We start from the raw sequence: 19,305 nt of genomic DNA, 5'->3' as shown, positions 1-19,305 counted from the left end.
GGTGGCCTCAAACCTGAGGCGGTTAGTTTCAGCCACAAACACGTTTGCGTTCTCAAACGTTTCGGCGTTCTGGTCCCAGTCCACCTTGTTGAGCTCCAGTTCACCATTTTAGTTTGATCTCAGCTGAAGTTTAAAGACACAGCTGAAGTTTAAAGACAGGCCGTGTGTTCAGCTCCCTGCCCTCCAGCAGGCTCACGCTGCTGAAGGCGGAGCTTCCAGAGTGAGCCGTGAAGGCTGGTGTTGGTGGGTTTGCGGCGTCCTCAGGACGTCTGCCGGCATGGTGTCAGCTCCTCCTGATCCGATCATTACGGCGAAAAGCTGAGAGATGTCCACAGGGGCTTCCGTGTGGGGACAGTCTTCACATGATGTCCTCTGTTGATGCTGAAGACTCAAGCTGCAGCAGGTCAAAGGTCAAAGATACCAGGCAGGCTCACAGTGACAGTGATCCTTGTAGGGAGTATTTACCTGAGCGGAAGCAGAGCTACGAGGACATGAACCTACCTGAGCCGTATGATGGTGCAGGTGTGAAGCAGCTCATTCAGCAGGTGGATGAGCAGCGGTTACACTGAAGGTCCAGGTGAGAGCGCCACCCTGAGGCGCAGTCTGACAGCTTGTGCCGCACGCTCCCTGCTTTTCACCCTGAACACCACATTTAGCATCCCAGTCTTTCTCCAAGGAACGCCTCAGTGTCGTTTAGGGAGCTCAGACAAATGAGAGGACCACAGCTACAAATGTTCTGGCACAGGGCGAAGGTCAGAGGTCACTGTTTCCATTACAGTCACCTGTCCTCTGAATAATCAGCCAATCACCTGCTGCTGCAGTCTGAGGCTGTTCCAGCTGTTAGAAATAAGTTTAACACGGGAGACTCACTGCTGCCTCCGCTGGACGTCAGAGGAACTGCAGCGCTCTGTTTTTATCACACCTGAAGCACAAACACCTGAATAACAGTGACACAACGCTGGGCTCATGGTGCGTTCAGGTGCTGCAGGGCAGAAGCAAAACAACTGTTTCCTCTGCAGGTTTCACACACTCACACACGCGGACTCACACACACTGTGACCCCAACAACCCCAACATCATTGTGAAGTTTGCGGACGACACTACAGTGGTGGGTCTTATCACCAACGGTGATGAGACGGCTTACAGGGAGGAGGTCAACGCCCTGACCCACTGGTGTCAAGACAACCATCTCACCCTCAACGTCGCAAAGACAAAGGAGTTGATAGTGGACTTCCGGAGGTGCAGAGAAGTACACACCCCCATCACCATCAACGGCGCTGCTGTGGAGAGAGTGAGCAGCTTCCAGTTCCTTGGTGTACATCTGGCTGAGGATCTTACATGGTCAGTACACACAAACAAAACAGTGAAGAAGGCGCAGCAGCGCCTCTTCTTTCTCAGGAGACTGAAAAGATTCGGCATGAGCCCCCGCATCCTCAGGACCTTCTATCACTGTGCCATTGAGAGCATCCTCACTGGATGCATCACCACCTGGTATGGCAACAGCACCGCCTACAACTGCAAAGCTCTCCAGCGAGTAGTGCGGTGCTCTGAACGGATAATTGGAGGTGAGCTTCCCTCCCTCCAAGACATCTACAGGAAGCGCTGCCTGAGGAAAGCGGGGAGGATCATCAAGGACTCCAGTCACCCCAGCCATAAACTGTTCAGACTGCTTCCATCAGGAAGGAGGTTCTGCAGCATCCGGTCCCGAACTAGCAGACTGAGAGACAGCTTTTTCCATCAGGCCATCAGACTGCTGAACACGTCATAGACACCTCAGCTTCACTACTGGAACTTTAACATTATGCACTCCACACTGTACAGTAATGCCACTGTTTTGCACATATTCAACTCTGTATATTTTATATATTTTATTATTATTATTATTATTATTTTATTTATTTATTTTTTTATATTTTTTTTTTTACTATTTAATTTGTAAAAATGTGTATACACACACACACGTAGGAAAATATTTAGTATACACATCCAGAAATGCATACACTATTATATATTGTACATATATTTATTAGTTTCAGGTTGGCCATTCTTGTATTTTGCTTGTTTGTGTTGTTGTGTTTGCACATCTCTGTTGCTTGTGGGGCTCGCACACAAGAATTTCACTCGCATGTGCTGTGCCAGTGTGCCTGCACATGTGATGTGACAATAAAAGTGATTTGATTTGATGTCACAGCCTCATTTTTATTTTTTAACTTCTGAATCTTTGAACAAACGCTCACAGACGTCTGAAACACAAGCAGCACGCAGAGTCGAAGTAGATCTGCACACGCTCACCTGTTTGCGTGTCCGGAGACGACCGTGGAGTCTCTCACACCAATTGCATTTCAGCGTTCTGAAGGCGACTCTGACGCTGTGATGCAGGTTTGGTGGTGTCGGTCACTGATGGGTCAGGTCAAAGGTCACAGTTTGAATTTAACCTGGCGATGCCTGGTGTAGGAAAGCAGCTGTCTGAACACATCTGGCGAGTCATCTGAAACGTTCCCACGACATGAAAAGAGCCCGTCACGGTTACCCGTCTGCAGCCGTGACTCATCTCGCCGTCAGAGAAAGAGGAAATGTGTTAAAATGAAAGTGTCTTGATTCGAGGAACTCAGAGGTCATCAGCCACAGGCGCACTCTACAGGGGGGAGGAGCCTCCTCTGCACACCTGTCCACTCAGACGATCTCACAGCTTTAATTAGCGTTGAGCAGCAAGAGCTCAGGTGGAAGAACGGGTGGTGTTCCCATCAGGTGGTGAGTGGATCGATCCCAGCTCGTCCAACAGCGTCTACGAGTGCGTGGCTGATGAGACGACTACCTGTTACCTCACGCTCCTGACGCAACCTCAACCGTCAGGCTCTACCTTTAAGAGGGAAAACGTCACAGGAAGCAAACTTTCCTGAGCGCTGTGTTGCCAATGATGCTGTGTGTGTCTGTTCAGGTGTGACAAGTGTGACAGAGGTCAAAGGTTAAAAATCTTTATTAGCAAAAAGCTTTGACGTGTTTCTGCTCTCAGCCTCTGAGCGCGTCTGCAGCGACCGCAGCAGAAATCGTCTTAAAGTGAACTACAGCAAATCCAGTTACAGCAGGAACGTCATTGACGCCGCCACTTCCTCTTTCACTTCCTCCTCCTAATGAAAGATGACGCTTCGCGGCGAGCACACAGGAAGTCAGGAAGAAGTAAGAGACCGTAAAGTCGAACTGTTCTTAACGTCGCCCACCTGCTGCATGCACAGGTGATCTAAGTGATGTCACAAAGGTGTCACAGAGGCCCCACCCACCTGCATTAAAACTGTTTGTGAGGGGCAGCCAATCAGAATAAAGTTTTCTAACAGCCAGCTCGCTCGCTCTCAGATATTCTTATAATGTGATCTGATTGGCTCGTGATGAAGCCGGAGGATTTAATTGGCTGCTGAGAAATGAGCATGATGTGTATGTATGAATCCTCCCTTGCAGAGGGAGGAGCTAAAGCAGCCTGATTCAGACAGAGCTCAGACACAGAAGCATTATTCTGAGCTGAGACTTATGCTCAGCCACTCTCATAGGTGCAGCAGTAACCAGCAGAACAGGTCGACTTTACAGCAAACACAAACAGAGCAAACGCACAGGTAACATGACATCATCGACCTGCAGCGCCGCCACACACACAGGAAGTCATTTGGTATTTTCAAAGTAAAGTAAAAAAAAAATAAATCATCAAACACATACAAATTCCAGGAGGAATAATTTAACTCATATCAGCTCAGTCTTCATTTCATAACTCCAGTGTTACATCTTCATCTCTACCATCATCATCATCGTTAATGTAGTGCTTTGAAACAGCAGGTCAAAGGTCAGTCATTAAATATCATCAGCTGTGTGTGAGACACACCTTCAGTCATTGTGCCTCCTCTTCCTCTCCGAAGTGTCTGTGAGCTCAGCCAGAGGGAAAAACACTAAAATCATTCACGTGACCTCTGAGACAAACAGACAATCACCAATTAAGCAAACGAGCGTGAATCCGGGAATGAGGTGTGTGTGAGTTTCTGTGTGTGTGTGTGTGTGTGTGTTCCATCTATAATTCACACAAACACCAAACAGTGGCTTTTACAGCTCAGAGGAAACACGTAAATGATTTTACTGTCAGCCACAGGCTCCAAACCTCAGTGTGTGTCTGTGTGTGTGAGTGTTTGAATTAAACCCAGCTGAGCAGGCAGAGAAGCCACAGAAACCCCCCCGAAGACAAAGCCTGTGTCTCTATCATTATATCTATCTGTGTGTGTGTGTGTGTGTGTGTGTGTGTCTAGTGTCGGCTTGGGTTGAGCAACATTTCCAGTAAAGTGTCAGAGCGTTGCATGCTGGGATAGAATCTAAAGATGGATGGAGCAGGGCTGTAATTTAAAAGGGAGGAGGCTCTCCGCCTGTCCTGTTTATCCCCCCCACCACCCTTCCTGTGTCTTTTCCAGTGTATGGCGTGATGTTGGAGGCGGGGAATGTGGCGTCCCGTACATTCAGGCGGCGGTCCTGCAGAGTCCAGCAGTTAGACAGGGCCGCTCGTAGTGTTGTGTTTTGGTGGCTGCAGGGTGGAGGTGAGCAGCGTCTTCTCTGTGTGTTAGAGACGGAGCGTCAGCTTGGCATCACTATAGATTCCAAAAAAGATGTTTTCAGGAAACGTCCCGCTCCGGTAAGCCCCGCCCCGGTAAGCCCCGCCCCCCTGTGGGGAGCGCTGGTAGTGTCATGGCATCAGCAAAATCTCGGTTCCATCCAGTCCTGCATCCACCGCAGAGAGATGATCATGTGACTGCCTCACCTGTCCACTTATTTACTAACAGGAAGTGAAAGGGTGGCGTTGCTTCAGTCTCACTTCCTGTCTCTGAGGCTGGATGCAGGGCGTGGTGCTCCGGTATTTAGACGCAGCCGTACTCGTACCACACCGTCTGCGGGTCGTTGTTGGGGTCAGGTGACGCCGGCGTACTCTTTGGGCGTTCCACAGAGCCACACCTCCCACTCTCGCCATCCTTCTTCGTGTGGGCGGAGTCGCCCAACCGCCCCTCCCTCGGGACCTCTGCGTACTCGGGGGTGTCGTCAGGCTGCCCGGCAGGCGTCGCTCTCACTGGGGTTACCATGGCAATTTCTCCACGGTGAGGGCCGTTTCGGGAGGTGGCGCTCCACCCTCGGTCCCGCTCTCGCTCCGCGTAGCGCTCCGCCTGCAGGTTCAGGGAGGCGGAGTGGTGGATGGGCGGGTTCAGGAAGCTGCCATCTGCGTGCTGGTTGGACAGAGCGGTAAAACGAGCCGACAGCGGCCGCTCTCTCCCAGTGGTCCCACCTCCTTGACGGCGCATCACGGCGTCGGCCTGGCCGGGGGAGACGTCGTGTCCTCTGAAGCTGTCCGGCCCGTTGGAGCGCAGCAGGTCGGCCGAGGCCAGGCTGAAGGTCCTGCTCAGTGATTGGCTGCTTCTCTGAGCCGAGGCCGGCGACTGGCCCACGGGCTGACGGGGCGAGGGCTTCACACTCTGTCCCGGCCTCTGATTGGACGACTGCACGGTGGGCGTGACGTAGTTGGTGGGCGTCGCCTGATCGCTGCAGGCAACAGCTGAGGGGGCGGGGCTTCTAGCAAAATAGTCCGTCACCAGGTCCTCTCTGCTTCCTGTGGACACCTGAAACCCAGAGAAGCAGTCAGGGCGGGGCTGACAAAGGGCAAAGGTCAAACACACCTGAGCTGTGACTGAGAAGCCGGGAAAAACAACGGGTCGCTTTTATAAACAATGACCTCTGAAGCGGTTGATAACGGCGTGATCAGAGCGCGTGCAGCAAACCGAAACACGGCGAATATAAATGCTTCAGTTAGAAACCGCCGCCGTGTCTGCCTCCACCCATCAGCTGCACCTGAACATATCAACCACACCGTCAGTGTTTTTCACGCACCGTCCTGCACGAAACACCGAGCTTCAACGAGAAACATCTGACCTGCTGAAGGAGCAGAGCTTCCTGTTTTACTGCCACTCTGCTCTCGGACGCTCGAGGCGCCGACTCACTAAAACACCGAGGGCAGCAAATATGTGAGTGCAGCGCTCACAGCAGCAGCAGGGGATCTTCAGGCTATTTATCAGACGTTATCATCATCGAGCTGCACACCACACAATCGTGACATCGCTGCTCCGAACACTTTGATCTGCTAGAAACAGGAAGTGTGCTGACACCGCTGTGACGTCACGAGTTCATCTCTCAGGCTAAAGCTTCTCACAGTGTTACTCAGATTCACTGAATCATCACGTTTCAGTCTCACCTTTTGCGGCTTCTAATAAAAGTATGTGTGTTATCTGGTTGCTAGGTTACTCTATCCTCACTGAAGGTCATATTGAAACTCAGGCTCAACAGGAAGTAACGCAGGACGTCCTCGCTCTGACTCCTCAGGCTGGTCTAAACTGACGTGCACTAAAACACAAAGCTCCTGGTGTGAGACTGAATGTCACGTCTGCTCTGTGGGCAGGTCTGAGGTCAGGGGTTCAAAGGTCAGAACGTCTTCAGCGTGAGTCTCCCCGACCGAAAGCTCGCCTCGTGTGATCAGCGGCGACGGCGGCGTGTGTGCAGAAATATGTGCCTCATGTCTCACCACAGGAGGAGACTGCAGGTTGCTCTCCTGCAGGAACTCTTCCAGCGTCACCATCTCACTCCCAGGAGAAGCAGGGCGGGTCTTGCTTCTGACCCCGCCTCCACGCTGTGGCTGGGCCCTCTGGGGTGCGTGGTCATATGGAAGGGTGGAGCTTCGCGACAGGGTCAGCTGTGATTGGCTGAGACCTGTGACGTCGTCACTGGAGAGGCTGGCAGAGCGGCCCTGGCGTTCTGAGAAATCTGAAAAGAAAGTACAGCTGAGTGCGGCGAAAGTGGGAAAGGTGACATTTGTGCCTGTAAACTAGCCCCGCCTCCACAGATCACCTAGTCCCACCTCCAAAGTTTAGCTAGCACAGATTTGACCTGAAGTTCTTTAATTTCATTTCTCAGAGACTCTGTTGCAACACACCTGAATACCCTGAGTCCTTCTTTAGTAAGACGAAGCTGAGGCAGCGAGCTCTAACTCTGTTTGAGTAAACGTTTGGAAAACTGCACTTCTACAGCACTTTTATTTCACCATGTTCATTCACTCATGAGCTGCTGTAACATGAATCAAATGGCTGAATTCAGCACGTAGTCAGGTTCGTCAGTCTTGCTGACGACCTACTAAACGTGACCATGTGTGTTGCAGCAGAGACACGCAGCCCTCGAGGAGATCGAGACTCCTGCTCTGTGCAGATTTAACCAGGTGTGTGTCTGTACCTCTGCAGCTCACAGGTGAGTTGGAGCTGGACGTGTTGTGGCTGAAGTCGGCCGACCCTGGGCGACCTCTGAACGCCGGGTCCGAGGCGTTGTGGCGCGAGTCTTCGTCCAGTAACGGGCCTGTAAATGTGACCGCAGCGTCACACGTGCAGTGTTTCAGACTTCTACAGCTGCTCTGAGTAAAACAAAAAGCCGGCCTACCTCTGGGCCTGCGCACGGCGATCTGGCCCAGCCTGGAGGCGGAGCTGCCGGTGAAGCCCAGCGAAGACGACGGATGGCTCGGAGTGGAGCTCAGATGGATTTTATGGGTCTGACCTGGAATTAAAACAGACAATCAGGAAGTTCTTGTATGTGCAGTTCCTCAAACCCCAGGAATCATTTTTGTTACAGCGTCGACTCGGCTCGACGTCTGAGCTCAGCTGCACCAGCAAGGCTCAGTTTTACTGTTTTAATGGGCGCTTTTACTCTTTTAGTCAGGACCCACAGACTGCCACAGAGTGGGCGGAACTCCCGCTCTGTGGGGCAGGAACACCTCAGAGCCCGAGCTGGAAGCCTTCCTCAGGAAGCTGACCTGCAGCCTGTGAAAGCACTGTGAGGGCTACGGTACCTGGTCCCTGTGCATCTTCTCCGTTCACGCTTTCGCTGCTTCCTCCTGGCGTGCTGCTGTGATAAACACCCCGGCTCCTGTCCGCCAAACCTGTGGACCAATTAGAATGCAGTGAGGAGGGATTCACAGCGGCAGGGTTAATATCACTGGAAGCACAGCGGCGTGAGTGGGCGGGCCGTGAGCGTGAGGTCAGCGTCACAAAGAGCAAAGCAGGACACGGCGGCACGCACACACTCACTATGTGACCTGATGACATCACAGCGTGATCAGAGATGGCAGCTCCTGACCTGCATTCGAGGGACAGGACGCAGCTGAAGCAGTGAGAGTGCAAACACACCTGCTGCGTCCCACCTGACAGCGGACACGGTTCGTCAAAACTAAGGACACTGTGCTGTGATCTGACCAATCAGAAGCTGGGGGAGGGCCATTAGCGATAACTGTGACATCTGTGAAGTTTCCATTAAAGCACATCTGCAGGTTCAGGAACATCGCTGTCCAGACAGGAAACAACAAACCTACTTCCTGTCTGCGTACTTCCTGTCTGATGATGACTTTAAAGACGCTGGTTTTTACTTTCGTGATAAAACTAATCAAACGATGAAACATGACAGCTGCAGCGAGCTGTGCTTGTCTGAGACATGTGACCCTGAGAGCACAGGTGAGCGTACAGGTGAGCGCACAGGTGCAGCAGTTGTGATTCTGTGAGTGTTTCGTTGGGCGAAGCCTGCAGGTCTGCATTAAAGCGGCGTCTGAAGCTTTCTGCTGCAGGAAGTGATGAGAGCGAGCGCCATCGCTACAAATCCACTTAGGACTGAAAACCTTCATGACTTTAAAGACTCACAGCTCAGAACAGACTGCAAGCTACACACAAACGCACACACACACACACACACACACACACACACACACACACACACACACACACACACTACTTACTAATAACACTGTCCAGAAACACGGGGCTGCTCGAGGTTGTCTTTAATGTTTTAGTGTCAGAGGTAGGTGTGTGTGTGTGTGTGTGTGTGTGTGTGTGTGTGTGTGTGTGTGTGTGTGTGTGTGCGCGCGCGTCACACTGATGACTGTGATGATGAGGATGGTGTCAGTGGGCACAAAGGATGAGGATGATGATGAGGATGTTAGAAATCTCCGTTGGCTAGGATTGGCTGGCTAGCGATGAGGTCGGCTGTGAGGTCGGCGGAGGACCAAAATCGCAGTCGTCTGGTGAGAGAGAGGGAGGGGCGGCGGGTGATGGGGGAGGATGAGGTCGGCGACAGGGAGGAGGAGGAAGGGGGGATGATCTTGTCTTGACTTTTACTGCGGAGAAATTTGAAGCGTTTTGGAGGAGGAGCTGAGGAGACGGGAGGAAAAGGAAAGGTGAGTAAACGAAAGAAAACACCGACGTGAGAACTTGTTATGGATGAACAGCAGAGATCGTGCAGAGAACCCAGAACCTACCAATCAGAGAGCTCGTCAGAGCTGAGCTCGGCTCACACTCAGGCTAACCTGAAGCTCGCGCCGCCGCTGCTGCGCAACATTCTCAGTAACGACTCAGGCCTAACGCCTGTAATTACACTGTAATTACCTACACATACTCAAAGGTCATGAGGCTGTACAGCAAACAGAAAAGTAATTGTACTGAAAGTACATTAAAGTACTGCAGTACTGGCAGTAGCTGCCCGAAATCTGGAGTGGATCAACCTTTAACCTTTAACCTTTAGCATCATGCACATCAAAGCAAGCGCGGATATAAATATAATCCACTCCATAATAATCCATAACACACGTCACAGCGTACGCAGATGTGGAAATACTCGACTAAATACACTGAAAGTATCTCTATGTAAATATAACAGATTACACTGAAACCTTTAGTTACAGGGGAACTACGCCCTCACAGGCTGCATTAAAGTGTTCCCAGCTTCAGTGACCTTTAAAAACACCTGACACTGATGAAGGAGAGCAGGGAGGTGAGGAAGACTAGGATGTAACGTCCTGTGTTAAACAGGCTTTTAGCCGAGCTCAGCCCGAGTTCAGAGAGAACCCACAGATGTTAGGAGCATGCACCACAGAGCGAGGAAGAGGACGACGCAGGAGCCGCTGTCTGTGACGACTCATCACATTTTGCACTTGTTGGATCACAAACGCTTCAGTGCAGACCTTCTTACTGTTTATAAATGTGGGCGGAGCCTAAACAATGTCAGTATGTGACGGTTAAAAAAACCCGACGCACCCCTCTGTGTCAGTGTGAGGAAGTGTAAGTGCACGTTCAACCCCAGACAAGTCCCGATGTAAGACGTTTCCACAGCACGTCTCTGTTCCTGTGGACAAGGAGTCCACGCCGTCCTGCAGCCATCACACACAAAGGTTTGTTTTCACTTCCATCCAACAGTTTGCTTCACAAAAAACATCTTCTCAAACACATGATCTGTCCTGTTTTGTCCAAATGTGCTGAATAGCTGGAGGACACTGTGGTGCTGCTCATCGTGGACACAGACGTGGACACACGTTCCTGCTCTCAGCGACGGTCCGTGAGTGATTTTAACCCTTTATGACCCACCACAGAACCAAGTCCTCCAGAGCTTATCTTTATATCTTTACATGCTGTGGAGCCATTTGTGGGAGCATTTCAAGCTGCTATACATCAATACAACCATTACAGCCCAAATTTTAATAATATGTTTGCATTAAGTGCACAGTAATTACATCAATTGCAAAAAAGTGCAATAAACTACAAAAAAAATTGAAAATCTTTTTTTTTTGGAATATATTTGTAGTTAGAGAAATTTAAGAGGCTTATCACTCAAAACTGTAAATACAAAAAAGTTGCACAGAATAGTTTCCAACCACAGGAAATTTATTTTGAGTGTCTTCATAGTTTTATTTTTGAGATACACCAATTTTTATAAACTGCAGGAAAAACGAAGATAAATATTATAATGCAGATTTGCTAAAAAACAGCATCTGTATCAAAATAAACTATTTCCAGCAGTGCAGTTTGAGTTCCAAGCATCCCAGAAATAATAAAGAAAAGCATGAAGTCAAACATGACTTTTAAAAACTCCAGTACAGGCTTATAAGGTGAAGATAAAGATAAAAACCTACATTTTCCGCGAAAATGACGTCACTTACAGTTTCGGGCAGGTAATGGCGGACATGCGATCGTTCGCGCTGACGTCTATTCCAACATAGGAAGTGTTGATCAGCTGATTGGATCGGCAAAGCGTGTTTCTGGAATATTATGTTTTTGCTGCTGCAAGTGGTTTTTATGCAATTTTTGCAAAGCTATATGTGGAAGGAAACCGTGACCGAGGACAAGCTGATGGCATAACAAGTAAGTACAACTCCTCCGGTTTCATATGCAAAAAAATTTATTGCGCTAGCTTACGTGGTTCGGGTTCTACAGGGATTTAAAAATAGTTACACAAAACGGAGCGTGCCCGCTCCGACCGGTCTTAAAGGGTTGAAGGCGTGCCAGCATTCCCGACGGTCCCAAACTAAGAATGTGACATCTGGAACATCACGCCGGCCAAAAAGCACAAAGACAGTTTTTGTTGTTCTTTCCTGTTTCACTTTGTTCTCATTTAGGCTCCAAAGAAACAAACAGAGGTTTCTGTGAGAGGGCTGCTCGCTCCACGTGTCCTCCACAGGTGAGGAGTAACACGCCAACAACACGCCTGCAGAAAACTCCTGTTCAGACTAAAAGTGCACAAGCAGCTGTGCAGTCGAGGACCTGTCACTGCATGTCTGAATTTAAATGAGCTGCGTCTGTGGAGCGATGACCGACAGGTAACGAGTCAAAGAACGGATCGAATCTGATAAAAACCCTGAAAATCTGCAGTAAAAATATCAGACGTGTGCACGGCTGGATCAGCTGCTCAGGAAGGTTCCAGATGTGAACTTACTGTCAGTCATGTGAAAGCCAACGGCGCCCTCTACAGGACAGAGAGAGCAGCTCCCCCACATGTGCTGTGAGCCTCTGATCAGAAGTCCCCAAACTTCACAGTGAGCGAGTCCCCGAGAGAAAACGAAACACTCTGCAGGCATGTTTAACGAGTTTCTGTGTGTGTGTGTGTGTGTGTGTGTGTGTGTGTGTGTGTACCTCGGCTGATGGGGGTCACAGCTGGACTCTGGGGGCCCGGGCTGTTATGGCCGCCGTCCTGCGAGTCACTGAGGGTCCTCTGGGGTGGAGGGGGCGGGGTCTCGGGGGGCAGGAGGGGGGGCGTGGCTGGTAGGGGGATGTCCGGGGCGCTCTTAGTCCGCTCCCTCTCGGCCCCCCTCTCCCGGCTGCTCTCCTTTCGGGGTTTGATGAGTTTGACTAAAGCTTTGGCTCCGGCCCACTGACTCCTCCTGCAACACACGGCAGCACGCTTAATCGATAATCAAGACCTGCAACACAGTGAGCACTCACACTTTTAAACACAATCAGGGCTCTGATTGCACGATAAAGCAGGAAACGGCGTCACTCTTTCAATTTGTATAGCGCCAAATCAAAGCGCTTTAACCGACTATCAAACCTCCACGAGCATGTTGGGCTCTTTCATGTTTCCGGCCTCTGCGCTGAAACCTGCAGCCGCTCACCTGTTTGTCACAGGTGTGACAAACAACCTGGCAGCACGCGTGAGCGCTGAGTAGGATTCTGGGATTTGGTCTGTAGATGCGTATGGATACCCAACAGCTGATGCTGTGAAGTGTGGACTCTTACTTTTTAGGCGTGGGGTCGTAGAACTTGTACTGGTCCATGATCTTCTCCTCCAGTTTCTCCTTCTGACGACGGAGAGCGTTCAGCTTATCACTGACGAGACAGACAGACATCGGTCACAGTCGGCCGTTTGTGATCCCTGACGGCACCACGGTGCCGGGTGGAGTTTAGAGCAGCGGTGTCAAACTCACTTTATGTCTGGCGGCCCACACACCAGTGCAACTTCCTGTCAGACGTTACAGATTCAACTGTTTTTCTGTCAGCTCGACTCGACTGTCAGAACAAAGATGACAGAAAAGTTCTGCTCGCTCAGACTCTCCACTTTATTTCACTGGACTCACAGAAAAACTGATATTTCTCTTTAATTGTTTGCTGTGGCAGCTGTTTGGGTTGGTTGCTGAAATTGTTTTGAGCTTTTCGCTGAGACTGGCGTTTCCGTGGAAACCACACGTGTCTACATTTAAATAAGAGATGTGACAGTACGTCTTTTAAACCCCGGTACGGGGCCTCAGGTTAGTGACTGTGTGTGAATGGCCATGAGGAGGTTTGAGTAGGAAAGTCCAAAACGTCTGCGTGTGCTTGTCTGTGATGAGCAGCAGAAGTATAATAATTATAAACAGCTTCACGTTCAGGCCTGTGAGACTCTATCAGACACTGAGCCGTGACTCTGAGCTGCACGCACACATTTCTGCATCTGACATTCAAACACACGTTTATCTAATATTCATCACTGAACTGTAAGTTTTCTTTTAAGGAGCTGATTTTTATTCAGTGTTTTCATAAAAGTCTTATTTTACGGATTTTTTGCTACCAGCGAGAACACGTGAGATTTAAGGACAATCCTCATAATTTCTGTCCTCAGCTTTTCACTCAAACACAGACAAACGCTCATTTTACGTTTTCACGCTTTCTTCGCGGTCTCCCGACACGCTTGTATTTAAATCCAGCTCCCGTCTCTCTGTGTACCTGGCCTGTACCACTACACTCGCCTGCCCCCTTCCTTCTTTCACATAATGGTATGATCCCAGTCTGTCTTTGCATGTGATTGGCCGCATGATGTGCCCGTCAAAATAATGTCCCACCCCTCCCTGCGAGGATTCTCAGCAGGGCTGACGATTCAACTCCCCCACACTGACGGCCATCATTAACTGACATGAAATTATCTCACCGCCAGATGTGGCCCACGGGCCGTACGTTTGACACCCCTGATTTAGATGGTCCAACCTGCTGATGAGATGGCAGGTGTGTGCAGCAGCCACGTTAAAGCTAAACACAGATGTGAGGACTGCACCGACTGACAGCTGAGGATAAACCGCGTTCGTCAGCGATCAGCTCGTCCTGCAGGACGTCGCCTGTCTGAACCTCGCGGCGGCTGACGAGCACTCACATGTAGAGCTTCTGCTCCTGGTGGTACAGCTCCTTGCTCTCCATGCTCCTCTCCAGCAGCGCGTGGTTCTGCTGACTCAGCAGGTTGATCTGACTCAGCAGGTGGTGGTTCTCCTCCTCCAGGTTCCCTTTGAGGCGACTCAGGAGCTGGGCGCACACACAGAGGAGGCGGTGACCACGCTGCAGCCCGTCAATCAGCCGTTTCAGAAAAACGTGCGCTTACCTCACAGTGGTTGTCTAGTTTAGTCATGGTGAGATCCAGCGTCTGGTGCTGCTCCATCAGCGAATCGTATTGCGCCATACACTGACTCACTTCCAGCTGGGAGGAGCTTAAAGAGCTCTTGAGTTCGTTCAGTCGCTGCTGGAGCCCCTTGCTCTGCTCCGCCTGCTGTGATTGGCTCTCGGAGAGTCTGAAGATGGAAGCAGAAGGTGAACAGTTTAAAGTCTGTACTCACTGGCTGCTGTCAAGGGTTTTCATTGGCTGTTACTGAGCTCTGATGAGCAGCATCAGCTGGTAGCTCCGCCCTCTCATCCAAACATGGTCACTTCTGGAACCAACATGGAGGAGAAAACGCTAACACAGAGGCTTCAAAACATCAGAACCTAATGCGTGATGTCATGATTGTCCATCTTTGCTATACAGTCTGTGTGTGAAAACACATCACCTGTCCACATCTGTTTTCAGCTGGAGGTTTTCCTGCTGCAGGAGGCGGTTCTTCTGGATCTCCAGGTTTAGCTCCTCCTTCTCTTTCAGGCCACGCCCCTCATGCTCCTCCCATTTCTCCTTTTGCTGTAGCAGTGCACAGTACCTGCAGACGTGCAGAGCAGAATGATTAGCCACGTCACATCACACACTTTAAATGAATTTAATTTTTTATCACTACAATCTTTCTAATCGACTCTCTGAACCACCAGCTACCGCTTCGCCACCCTGTACGACACTGCCAGTCACATTATGTCGTTCATTACAACAAGGAGAAACCTCAGCATGAAAAGAGGATGGTGGAACCTCAGGAATACGACAGCTTAATATCACCGTAACACACCAGAATGAGTCGTTTTCCTGTAAACAAAGTCAATTTTACTGTGTGTATCAGCTGACCTATAACATGTTTACATCACATCATGTCGATCTTCTACCTTCAGCTGGTGAATGAGGAGTTTGAAAAGGACATGATGAGAGAGGATTCACTGAAACTAAACTCTAATGAAATAGGAACGAGGCAGGCAACATGCAAGTGCTACAAACAACAACCTGCAGGACACAGCCGAGGTCACTTCAAGCCAACGATTAGACCTCCTGCTCTTTATCGCCATTGTGCTGCGAACAAGATTAAAACTCGCACATCATCAATGCAGCTGCAGTTTCAGAGTAAAACTATATTTAACTGTGAAAAGAGGAAGTCTCAGTGTGTCAGAGTTTGGCTGTCTCGAAGTGTCTCTCTGTGTAGCTTTTAAATGAAATGAACATGCACAGAGTTGTTCTCCTCAAACAGAGGTGTTCACAGGTGAGTCAAACAATACAGTTCGTTTTTAGAATTAAATCCACTTCCACTCAGCACTACCAGCTGTACCACCCATCTTCAAAATTTAATAAATGCAAACAGCACAAAATGCTTTTGAGTTATAAAGTACATATTCCTAAATCCCTGAAGAAACAGTGTTTGATTTTTACCTATAAATCTTTAGAAGGAGCCGTATTTGTTACATTTACTGAGATGAGAAGACCAACTTAAGTGCTGGGCAAGTAGACCATCTGGTTTCAGTGGTGGTAATAGATTACTCTTTGTGAGTAATATTCCAACACTGCCTGTATCACATCTTTCATTGTTCTGGTTTCTTGTCCAGAACCAGACGATGGGGGGCGCTTATCGCGGGGTGGGTGGGGCTGTAAAGTGGTATTTTTGGAAAGGTATATATAGATAAGTTGAGCAAATATAAGCAGAGTTCAGCAGGAAGAATAAGAGTTCCCGTTCTGAAGCCAGCAGCAGTCAGCTGTGTTCCAGCTGTTCTCTCAGGTGAGTAAATGCGTCACACTGCCTGCACATCAAAGCCTTCAGAGCGAACAGCGGTGTGACTGACACGGTGTGTAAACGCAGGTAAATGGAACTTTATTCTGTTTCCGAACTGTCCGCGTGTCTGCTCGCACTGAATCACGCGGACCGGGGACGTTGCCGCGCGCTGTTTGAAGTCTGAAGGCGGAAGTTGGAAACCGGGAGTTTCATCGTCGGTGTTTCCAGGCTTCTGCGGCTTTAAAGTGGAAATCCGACCCGGAACTCCCGGTTTCCAACTTCCGCCTTCACACTTCAAACAGCGCGCGGCAACGTCCCCGGTCCGCGTGATTCAGTGCGAGCAGACACGCGGACAGACCGGAAACAGAATAAAGTGTGAAGGCGGAAGTTGGAAACCGGGAGTTCCGGGTCGGATTTCCACTTTAAAGCCATAGGCTGTGTCCCAATTAAGAGACTGCACGCTTGAAGTACGCGCACTACGCGTACTACGTACGGTGCGTACTATAAGTACGAGAAGTGCGGAAGTGAGAGGCTTGTGAAATGGGACAGTATACGCATAGTCGCGCTGTTCAGGTTGCCTAGCAACCATGATACTAACAGTGAGAAACGGTACATACAGCTTTGTGTAATGAAGGAGAAAAATGTTTTGTTGGTCATTCATTTTTGTCATGACATCACTTTAGTTGAGTATCTGAGGCTGAGACCACGGGACTGTAAAACATGATTGTTGGGCTTCATTTCTGTGCTGAACAGTCATTTAAGATTAGTTAGTAAATAACAATCAGTTAATGTTGTTCATGAGACTAAAGTCAACTCACTGTGGCAATGTAAATATAATATGGCCAATATTATAGTATTGTCAGATTATTATGATTGATATATATATATATATGTATATACACATATATATATGTATATACACATATATATATATATATATATATATATACACACACATATACACATATATATATATATATATATATATATATATATATATATATATATATATTGAAGTTAGTCAGAACTGAGGGGATTGAACTACCAGAAGGCAACATTGCAGACATAGAGGACAGCTACAAGTACCTGGGGATCCCGCAGGCGAATGGGAACCATGAAGAGGCCGCTAGAAAAGCTGCAACCACCAAGTACCTGCAGAGGGTCAGGCAAGTCCTGAGGAGTCAGCTGAATGGTAAGAACAAGATCCGGGCCATCAACACGTACGCCCTGCCCGTGATCAGGTACCCTGCTGGGGTAATAGGCTGGCCAAAGGAGGAGATAGAAGCCACTGACATAAAGACAAGAAAGCTCCTTACCATGCATGGAGGGTTTCACCCCAAGTCCAGCACCCTGAGGCTGTACGCTAAGCGCAAGGAAGGGGGCCGGGGACTGGTGAGTGTCAGCACCACAGTCCAGGATGAGACAACGAACATCCAAGAATACATTGGGAAGATGGCCCCAACTGACCGAGTGCTCAGTGAATACCTCAGGCAGCAGAAACCCAAGAAAGAGGAGGGAGACGAGGAACCATCATGGAAGGACAGGCCCCTGCACGGTATGTACCACCGGCAGATAGAGGAGGTGGCTGATATCCAGAAATCCTACCAGTTAGAGCTGGGCGATATATCGAGTTTTTAAAACATATCGATATAATTTTATAAGAGATATAAGATGTGACAATATCCTTTATATCGATATAGTCTATGTTACGTTATAATTATACTTGTGGAGCCGCAAGTTTGCCTCTCTTTCGTCCACTTTTGTCTCTACGCAACGTTACTCCGCCTCGCCTTCACTGAAGACAACTCCCCCTCCTCCCCCATCACTTCACGTGCAGGCAGCGACAAGATGGACACGGTAAATCTCCGTTAACGAGTTACTGCGCATCGCCCTATGCGTGGGGCTGGACGGCGTCAACGTGCTAACGAGCTAACCGCGCTAACCCTAAAATCCTTTCATTCTCTCAAAAGTTGATAGCGCGCCTTATGTATGAATTCTGGTTGTGCTTGATGGCCGCGAACCGATTTTATGTGGTACACGGCGCTCAGCAATCTGTCAAAAATGTTTGAGTACGATTTTGGTCAGCTACGGAGCTGCACCGCTTGATAGATTGTCGGCGCATTACGGCTACCGAGGAGCTTCGCGGAGTGATACGTACTGTGCTTCAACGTAATATTACCGTATTGTGTGTGTATAAGGACCATAAATGGCACCTGTAAGAGACGTGGTTATGAAGCGGATTTCAAACTCCAGGCTATCAGTCACACAGTAAAACTCGGGAACAGAGCAGCTGTGAAATCTGTCTTTGTTATTACGCTCAGCGTCTTTTAGTTTACATTTTGACTGCACAATTGTGAGCTCTTTGTTTAGCACAAAAACAAAATTGTTTTCTTTTATTTATGGAGCATTATTATTTAATAAATGCTCATAATTTAATTTTGAGTAATTTTTCATGTACATCTGTGCTGTATGTTAATAAAAGTGCCTGTGTGACATCTGGGACACAGCTTTGACTAAGAACTCTCTTTTTGTTCTCATTTTATGGCTTAAAAAAAAATATCGAGATATATATCTTATATCGCCATCCAGCTAAAAAATATCGAGATATGAATTTTGGGTCATATCGCCCAGCCCTACTACCAGTGGCTGGACAAAGCTGAACTGAAAGACAGCACAGAGGCACTAATCATGGCAGCACAAGAACAAGCTCTGAGCACAAGATCCATAGAGGCTGGGGTCTATCACACCAGGCAAGACCCCAGGTGCACGCTGTGTAAAGATGCCCCAGAGACAATCCACCACATAACAGCAGGGTGCAAGATGCTAGCAGGCAAGGCATACATGGAACGCCATAACCAAGTGGCCGGCATAGTGTACAGGAACATCTGTGCCGAGTATAACCTGGAAGTCCCGGGGTCAAAATGGGAGATGCCCCCAAGGGTAGTGGAGAATGACCGAGCTAAGATCCTGTGGGACTTCCAGATACAGACGGACAAAATGGTGGTGGCTAACCAACCGGACATAGTGGTGGTAGACAAACAGAAGAAGACGGCCGTAGTGATCGATGTAGCGGTTCCGAATGACAGCAATATCAGGAAGAAGGAACACGAGAAGCTGGAGAAATACCAAGGGCTCAGAGAAGAGCTCGAGAGGATGTGGAGGGTGAAGGTAACGGTGGTCCCGTATTTGTCCCCGTGGTAATTGGAGCACTAGGTGCGGTGACTCCCAAGCTAGGCGAGTGGCTCCAGCAGATCCCAGGAACAACATCGGAGATCTCTGTCCAGAAGAGCGCAGTCCTGGGAACAGCTAAG

General features: G+C 49.1%; 1 protein-coding gene across 1 annotated transcript in view; it reads right to left on the bottom strand.

The window, feature by feature from the left end:
* Positions 1-3,925: 3,925 nt before the first annotated feature.
* ccdc88c (coiled-coil domain containing 88C) overlaps positions 3,926-19,305 on the bottom strand; it is a 62,811-nt gene continuing 47,431 nt past the window's right edge. The window contains exons 22-31 of the mRNA XM_080871120.1: positions 14,648-14,791; positions 14,206-14,392; positions 13,984-14,129; positions 12,600-12,689; positions 11,997-12,244; positions 7,898-7,987; positions 7,492-7,605; positions 7,291-7,410; positions 6,590-6,828; positions 3,926-5,633 (exon numbers count right to left, since the gene is read on the bottom strand). Of these exons, the coding sequence (XP_080727246.1) occupies positions 4,884-5,633; positions 6,590-6,828; positions 7,291-7,410; positions 7,492-7,605; positions 7,898-7,987; positions 11,997-12,244; positions 12,600-12,689; positions 13,984-14,129; positions 14,206-14,392; positions 14,648-14,791 (2,128 nt within the window). The 3' untranslated portion in view covers positions 3,926-4,883. The remainder of the gene's footprint in view (positions 5,634-6,589; positions 6,829-7,290; positions 7,411-7,491; positions 7,606-7,897; positions 7,988-11,996; positions 12,245-12,599; positions 12,690-13,983; positions 14,130-14,205; positions 14,393-14,647; positions 14,792-19,305) is intronic.

This window comes from Rhamphochromis sp. 'chilingali', assembly GCF_963969265.1.
Source record: "Rhamphochromis sp. 'chilingali' genome assembly, chromosome: 21".
In the NCBI taxonomy this organism is placed as follows: Eukaryota; Metazoa; Chordata; class Actinopteri; order Cichliformes; family Cichlidae; genus Rhamphochromis; species Rhamphochromis sp. 'chilingali'.
The sequence above is the reverse complement of the archived record's forward strand: the minus strand, read 5'-3'. Positions and strand labels throughout refer to the sequence as shown.